Source organism: Wyeomyia smithii, chromosome 3, assembly GCF_029784165.1.
Source record: "Wyeomyia smithii strain HCP4-BCI-WySm-NY-G18 chromosome 3, ASM2978416v1, whole genome shotgun sequence".
Classification (NCBI taxonomy): Eukaryota; Metazoa; Arthropoda; class Insecta; order Diptera; family Culicidae; genus Wyeomyia; species Wyeomyia smithii.
In genome coordinates, this window is record NC_073696.1 from 270,121,631 (window position 1) to 270,130,162 (window position 8,532).

Sequence of the window (8,532 nt, forward strand, 5' to 3'; positions counted from 1 at the left end):
GCAAATTATTTCAGATATTTATGCGATGTTCGCCATACATTACTGCGTTTTAGTTTAGAACATTATGCGACCAAAATCATGCCTTAAAAATTAAAAAAAAAAACAGCGAACCGTAGCAATTACTATTTAAAAAAAACAGCGAACCGTAGCAATTACTATTTATCTGTTGCTATTTCATACATTTCCCTATTTATTGCTATTCCAGGAAATTGCAAATGTCAGTCTTTAATTTATTACCTTTCTGTTTCCTGTGAGAACACACGCTGTAATGTATGTATGTATCCGGACTCGAACCTCGAACTCTTGAATTATCAAAGCATCATTCTTTCCACTCCTCCATGGTCTCGTTGTCCGAAATCCATATATTTTGGCAATAACTTTCTAATTTCATCGCATAAATGACTACGAGACATCGTAAAGCAAGAATCTAATTGGATTTCGCAGTGCGAGTTAGTTTGTAACTTTCTGCGGGAATACTCATTGTTTACATTCAGATTGAACTTTCATGGTCGTTCGAAGAAAAAACGGTGTCGATGTTTGAATGAAATAAGTGAATTTACTGCTATCAACAACAATTAAAGGTGAGTTTCCAACAAAGATATGATGTAAAATAGTATGATTGATCCGAGTTGTTCGCAGATGTTTGCTGTGGCTCAATTTTTCGAGAAGCAGCAGCTGCGTGTCCTGGCTGTTCCAGTTTCGTGGATGCACGACGGCTATCTGATGTGGCCTAAGCTTCCCTCCAACGACAAGCTGGAGAAGCTGCGTACTGGTGGAATTGAATTTCATGGTTCCACAAAAAAGATTCCTGCCATTATGGGTCGTAAATATAAAAGCCTACAAGCCGCGGAAGCTGCTGCTGAAGACCTACTTAAGCAGGAAGTATCGGACATCGAAGCTAAGCGGAAGTTACTGAAGCACCGGAGAAATCAGAAGATTGAATCACGCCCTCCTAAAGATTATAACAAAATGATCCAGTTGCAAACACTATCGCATCAGGGACAGATTCCTGGAACTGAAAAAAAACGAACCACCTCGTCATATACTGCAAACGAAGGATTTCGATACTCGGCCAATGGGATTGGCCAAACCTACCATATCAATCCAAACTGAGCAATCACTGGATCCAGGTGGTCCTGGTACCTGTAGCATTATTATGCCACAACATTCACAACCCCATTTGAATTCACAAAACAAGGAAGGAAAGGCCAATTCTAAAGGAAAATATTCTCAATTATCAACTCCCTCTCCCAGTGTGATACCAGCACGCGAAAATCACGTTAACTACTGTCATAATATTCTGATATTTACTATAAATTCGTGAAAACTATCTGCTGGACGTTAAAAATATCTGCTGTACGTAAATATAGCTCCTTTTGCTGCTGGACGCCATATTTGTCACCCTTTATTTCCAAATTTTGCAAACACACGCCTATTATCATATATTTTTTATAGATGTGACTTCGGCCGCTCTATTAGAGCTTTCAGATGATCAACCGGCATTTCAGTCTATATTTCTGACTGATGAGAACATCATTTACATCAACCCACCGTCAAACAATTCTGGAGCCGCAGGAGAACTAGGTACATATGAATGCTTTGTGTTTTTTTATTTTTACCTATTACGAATATTCACGTGTACGTTATTTCGTGATTTCAGGCAACCCTGTAGATTCGTTAGGCGAAATAACAAGCGTTGTGACATCGTTGAAGTCCAACATAACAGAGCTGGGCTCTGCAGTAACCACCTTGAGGACTGAAGTGACGGATATGAGGAACGAAATGATTCAAATGAAGCTAGATATTATCGAGGGCATTAAAACATCGATTCGACAAGTGGTTGAAGATTGTTTGGACAAAAGCTTCCCGCGTTTTGCTACAATGCTCCATATGGATTGTAGAGATGAATCTAAGCCACAAGCAGGGAATTCAGTTGAAGAACATAGACACATAAACGACAAGGACGACTTAATCAACTTCAATAAAATGTTGGCCAACGAACATGTATTTGAGGAATACGTAAGTTTTAAGCTTTAAGATTTGCTTTTATTTTCATTTAGGCATCAACTAAATGTGATTTATTATTTTTTTTTTTCTCTGTATGCCTGAAGGGCACTGGGTACTAAAATGCCACTGCGACATTCTTGCTGATTGTCTTTTGTGGCGGGCCCCGATTGCTGTGCACAGGTTACGGATTGTTCGTACTCATTGATGGAGTAGAACTGTTTTGTTGTAAACCTGTACCCCAATTAGGTACAACATAGTTGATGAAACTAATGACCTGCTTGGGATTGGAGCTCCATGCTTGGTATGGAGTTAAAAGGTAACTTCCTAAGAAGTTGTACCTAGAGGAAGCAAGAGCTTCGCAAGAGCAAAGCAAATGCTCTGAACTCTCTGGTTCAGATTTGCAGAATCGGCAGGTGTCGTTCAACACTACGCCGATTTTCTTTAAATGATAAAAAGCGGGACAGTGTCCGGTGAGGAGTCCCGTGATTATCCGTAGGTCACTACGATTTAGACTAAGTAGCTTTCTGGCGGTTCCAGGGTTCGGATAGATAAACTGTTTGCCTTGTCTACAACCCTGTGCCTGTTGCCATTGGGATACTATTTCTAGCCTTTCCCAAGTTAATAGTTCGCTTTTGATAGCGGAAATGGACGTACCCAGAAACGGCTCGGGACCAATAAACCGCTGAGCTGATCCCTGTCTTGCTAGGTAGTCAGCGTGTTCATTACCCTCGACTCCGCAGTGTCCGGGCACCCAAAACAGAAAAACTGAATTCTGTCGGGAAAGTTCCCGTAGAGTTTCAATGCATTCCCAAACAAGTTTGGAAGCGCATTTGACGGACTTAAGTGCTAGTAGTGCTGCTTGACTGTCCGAGAATATACCGATTTTCGCATGTCTGTAGTTGCGTTGCAGACATATTTTTGCGCAGATATATATGGCATATACCTCTGCTTGAAAAACGGTGGGCCATTTGCCCAGGGAAAACGTTTCCCTGATACCGGGTCCGTATATACCAGATCCCGTTAGGGATCCCATTTTCGAGCCGTCCGTATAAAAATTGACGATGCCAGGTGGAAGATTAGGCCCTCCATTGTTCCACATAGAGCGGTTTGTTTCAATCACTCTATATGGAATATCCATGTTGGACCTAACGTCCATCCAGTCGGAGACTGTGGTTAATAGCGGAGTTAGTTTGAACTCCCTAAGTATGCGAAGGTGGCCGATTTGGTCCCCTTCAAGTATGGTTTTCCTCCTTTGCAACCTTAGAGCGCCAAGCTCTGCTTCCTTTTTCACATGAAGATGTAGAGGTAGTAGGCAAAGCATAGCTTCCATGGCTGCAGTTGGAGTTGTTCGCATAGCGCTGGTAACCGAAAGACATGCAAGTCTTTGAACTTTTTTGAGTTTGGCTTGCGCAGTCACTTCGTTCACCTTAGGCCACCACACTAGGGCAGCATAGGTGATTCTTGGTCGGGCAATGGTCTTGTAAGACCAGAGTGCCAAGTCTGGTTTTAGTCCCCAGGTCTTACCGAACAGAGTTCTGCAGGCCCAGATCGCTGAGATCGCTTTCTTAGCGGCATGATCCAGTTGTGCAGACCAGTTCAGTTTCTTGTCCAAAATAATTCCGAGATATTTGACTTCATTGCTGAAGCCCAGTCTAACTCCACTCAGTATTGGAGGAGTGATGGAGATCGTCCTTCGTCTGCCGAATGGAATTAGGACTGTTTTTAAGGGGTTTATGTTTAGACCCTCCTGTAAACACCATGACATGGTGGTATTCAGAGCCGTTTGCATTCGGCTCGACAGAGTTGCGTCATCTTTACCTCTGACGATGAGGACGATGTCATCGGCGTATCCAATGACCTCGTAACCAAGCTGTGAAAGCTTGTTGAGAAGTGCGTCGACAACTAGTGACCATAACAAGGGCGAGAGAACTCCTCCTTGCGGACACCCCTTGATCACTGACATTGTTACAGACGAATCTCCCAAGGTTGCTGTGATCACTCTGCTAGAGAGCATTGCGTGTATCCAGTTCCTTGAAGTTTGGTCGATTCCCTTATGAGAAAGAGCCGTATCGATTGATGCAAAGGACGTGTTATCGAAGGCCCCTTCAATATCAAGAAAGGCACATAGCGCCGTCTCCTGATAACTTAGGGACTTTTCAATCAACGTCACTAAGCTGTGAAGAGCAGTTTCTGTTGACTTGCCGCTTTGATAGGCATGTTGGTTCCTGTTCAGCGGGGAGTCTTTAAGAAACTCATCACGGATATATTTATCCATTATTTTCTCCATCAACTTGAGAAGCGATGAAGTCAGACTTATGGGTCTGAAAGTTTTAGGTAGGGTTTTGTCCTTTCTTCCAACTTTGGGGATAAACACTACCTTCACCTTCAGCCAGTTAGCCGGAATATGGCCCAGGATAAAGCTGGCTCTGAAGAGGTTGATGAGTTCGGACATGATAACTGCGGCCGATTTTTGTAGAAAGATGGGTAGTATGCCGTCTGGACCAGGAGACTTCATAGGGTCGAATGAGCTTAGAGCCCAACCTATTGAAGCTTCCGTGAACAGTCGACGGGCCAGCAGGATGGACTCCTGAGACGCCATATGTCTCGAATTGTCCTGCCGCGACCCATCACTATTCAGTTCTTCGGTCTCTGTCGATCCAGGAAAGTGGGTGTTTATAAGAACCTCCAGCGTTTCCTTGGTAGTGACAGTGAGGCATCCATCCTCTTTCCTCACCTGTCCTAAACCGTTAGTATGGTCTTTGGACATCGCCTTTTGGAGCCGCGTAGCTTCCGGCAGAGTTTGGATTCTTTCACAGAAACTAACTCTGGATTTCCGTTTAGCCTTGCGTAGCTCGGCGTTGTATTTAGTGAGGGACGCCCTGTAGTCGTCCCAGTTAGACGTGACTTTTGCCCTGTTGAACAACCGCCTAGTTTCCCGACGAAGGTCACTAAGTTGATCATTCCACCAGGGTACGTCACGGCATACTGACCGCTGTGTTAGTGGACAGTTAGCGTCGAAAGCATCCATGATTCTGTTTTGTAGATCATTTGCTGCCGAATTCAGGTCAACAGAATTTCGAATGTTGCTGTAACTGAAAGTTCGTGAATCGATCAGGCGTTCCTTAAAGGATTCCCAATTTGTATTCTTAGGATTTCTGAACAGCTCTCTTTTCAGAGGGTTAGCCTCTATATTAAAAACGATGTGTCTGTGGTCCGACAAACTAGTTTCATCGGAGACATGCCAATTTTTATTCCTTTCAGAAATAGAGGCGCTACACAGAGTGAGATCAAGGACCTCCTGTCTAATAGCGTTGATAAACGTGGGGTTATTCTCTACATTACATACATTGACATCGTTAGAAGTAAGGTATTCAAGTAGGTACTCACCCCTGGTGTTGGTGTCCGAGCTGCCCCAGATCGTGTGGTGAGCGTTGGCATCGCAGCCGATCAGAAACGGCTTGTTGATGGCCTTGCAGTACCGCACGAGCGCAGCAACTTCGGGTGGCGGTATATCACCTTGGTCGCCCGGGAAGTAGGCCGACGCGACAACCATTTCCTGCTTTCCTCTGGTTGTCGGTACTTCAACCGTGACGGCAATGACGTCGCGTTGGATAAATTCTGTAATAGGTAAAAATTTTAGTTCTCTATTTAGCAGAATTGCAGTCCTTGGTTTGGACTGCGTGTCACAGTAGATTAACCTACCGTTAGGAGCGTTAAGTCCGAGAACTTTGGATTCGTTGATCCACGGCTCCTGGATGAAAGCAGCCGCTAGCTGATCTTTGGCGAATCTCCTGCAAAGAACACCCGAGGCGCCTTTTGCGTGATGGAGATTCGCTTGCACGCAGCGAAGGCTGCTCACTTTGCAGTGAAGTTGCCGTCTCTGTCCGGATCGGAAGATGATCCTGGTATTGGCTGACGGCTGCCAACAGCGGTTTGGCTGGTTGATGGAAGTTGCTCTTCCTCACTGTTCGGCTTCGGTTGCAGCAGTCGATTGGCAACAGAAGGTCGTCGCGCACACTGTGGCGGTTTTTGACTCCGGGGGGTGCGACTTTTCGGTGGTTGATGCTTCACACTCTTGCGAGTCTTCGGCGGAACCGTCCGAGCAGCCGCGGGGTTGCGTTTTTTGGGTGGTGACAGGGCACTCACGGGGGAGCATCCTGCGCGTACCTTCCCAATCGCAGGGTTGCGTTTGGGTGGTTGTGGGGCACTCCCGGAGGAGTTTCCCTCGCGAACCTTTAGCCCATTCGCAGGATCGTTTTGCCTGGGTGGTGGCAGAGTACTCCCGGAGGAGTTACCCGCACGTACCTTCACTGACATTGCGACGGAGTCTTTTCCGCCTGTGACGTTCGGCCTTCCGCTTACCTTTCGGATGCGTGCTTTGCCGAAACCGTAGTGCAGTTCATAATTTCTACTCTCAACGAGTTTGGCCGATTCTTCGTCAATATCCAGAACTAGTTCGACCAAGGTCTTTACCAATTTGCGGTTACAGACTCGCCACATTTTGGTAGAGAGATGGTCGCTCTGATTCTGGAGTGAACGAAGAATCTTCTCGTCCGGAGAGTTCGCACTGTCCGCGAAGTAACCGACATACCGTCTGGCCTTCGGCAGATCCTTCATGTGGTATACACGAAGTTGTGCTTTCCAACCACTGCACTGTGTCGTTGTCGGCACAGGCAAGTTGCAGGAAGCCATTTTTCAGATGGCAACCGTTAAACTTGGGCTTGGTGGTTGGATTTTCCTGGTCCGCAATGTGATCGAGGATGGAGGTCTGGACAGCCTGAAGCTGGTCCGTTGTGAGTAGGGAGCTGGGGTGGGTAGCAGAAGTAACCGCAAGGCTTATAGCTCCCACCATGTCCCTATATGTGGCCTTCGGGAGCGGCTTCGAACCCGATGACCCCAAACCAGTGCCGTTCCGCAGTTTTTTAGGCTGTGGACACTTAGTACTGGTGTTTGGTGACACCAAGTCGTCCGACCGCTGTCGCTTGACGGCAACTTGGTTCGATTGAGCAGGCTGCTCTGTTGGAAGGAGGGCCAGCTTCCTGGCTTCTTCGTACGAGAGACCGGAGCGAAGATTTTTGCTCAGTCGCCGCCTTTGCGCATTTGAAAGTCGCTTGACAAGGGGTGCCGATGATTCGGGTTTCCCTTCGTCATCGGGCCTTGTCTGTGGACCGGGAACTAAGTCCATTTGACTTTAGTCATTCCCTTGTGGAGAAAGTAGGATTAAGGATGAAGCCGAGGGTCCTCCGTCCAGCGATTCGCTGTCGAGGTTGAAATCATCCTCATGCTCCATCTCCTCCGTTCTGCCCGGTGCGTTTGTTTTTATTGGACTACGCTCCGATGAGTCCATGGGTTCCGGCAAAGAAAGGCTGCCGGTGGCCGAATTTTGTGAAGTTTTGTCGTTCATAAAATTCCCACGAGTCGCTGGGTAAAGAAGAGTCCGCTGCATCAGTGACCCGCGTGATGCAGTAAGGGCTAATTACTGTGAAGGGTGCCCTGGTACTCCACAGGCTCCGTTAGAGGCTGGGTATTTCTTAAAACCCCCCCACCACGTCATCCATCGGCACGGGTCGCATAACACCTTAGCTTAGGGGTTTTAACCATTGGATTTTACGCAACAGCCATGGTTAAGAGCTGTTGCAACCATCCTCCTTTACAGGGGCTTTGGACCCTCTGCTACAGTTCTCAATAATTCAAGTCTACTCGTAAAGGCTAAACTGAACCAAGAGAATCGTAACTGGCGGAGTTATAGAAATGTGATTTATGTTTCAGATCAAATATTTCACAAAAATTATTCCCCCTACTAGTTACTACGAAAAAGGTGATTCTGCATGCTATATTATTGTGGACTGTCTTTTCACACGACCGTTTTGGAATAATTTTACTTGGACCGGAATCAACCGAGGAAATAAGTCAAAAAGAGGTTTTCGCGAATTTGCCAATGTTCTACAACTTCTCTTTGCAATAGAAAGCATCGGTGACCCAACGTATACGAGAATTAAATCGGAATCATTTTGCAAGAATCGACTTTTCCGCTACTCGAAAGCAAGGTCTTCTAGTAAGCAGTTGCGCAGATCCACGTGTCGCCGCACACGAGTGAAAGGCGATCATTCTAACCAAGAGTCAATTGATGCTGCTGTAGTTGACGATGTCGAGGATGGTGATGGACTGATTGATAATATTACAGCTGATTCAACTGACCACGAAGAGTCAGATGAAGATTCGCATATGGATATTGACATGGCATCTCGTGTCGAAGTTTTGATCAATTAAATTAGATGGAACTTTTTTCGAGTGTGTAATTTTAAAGGCCTTCTGTACAATTTTGTATTCCTTTTCATTCGATTGGATTACACATATTTATATATAAGAAATATATTTATAAATTTGAACGTCAACTTCTCTAAAACTTACTGTTTTTCCATGTCTAGAGTGTGAATAGGAGGAACGAAAACAATTTTCGTTTTGTATTTAACAGCAACGAGTTTGCACATTATGCAGTTCACGTCAATAGTAATTTGTTTCGAA

General features: G+C 45.5%; 1 protein-coding gene across 1 annotated transcript; it reads left to right on the forward strand.

The window, feature by feature from the left end:
- Positions 1–615: 615 nt before the first annotated feature.
- On the forward strand, positions 616–8,277 carry LOC129729292 (uncharacterized). The gene is made up of 5 exons (XM_055687802.1): positions 616–908; positions 979–1,139; positions 1,456–1,584; positions 1,661–2,019; positions 7,777–8,277. The coding sequence occupies exons 1-5, from the start codon at positions 616–618 to the stop codon at positions 8,275–8,277; spliced, it is 1,443 nt and encodes a 480-aa protein (XP_055543777.1).
- The last annotated feature ends 255 nt before the right edge of the window (positions 8,278–8,532 follow it).

Excerpts from the sequence above, each read along its gene's own strand:
- LOC129729292 (XM_055687802.1), top strand. The coding sequence starts at position 616 with ATGATTGATCCGAGTTGTTCGCAGATGTTTGCTGTGGCTCAATTTTTC. Across the intron at positions 909-978 it reads GACATCGAAGCTAAGCGGAA|TTGCAAACACTATCGCATCA; the intron begins GTTACTGAAGCA and ends AAAATGATCCAG. Across the intron at positions 1,140-1,455 it reads ACTGGATCCAGGTGGTCCTG|ATGTGACTTCGGCCGCTCTA; the intron begins GTACCTGTAGCA and ends TATTTTTTATAG.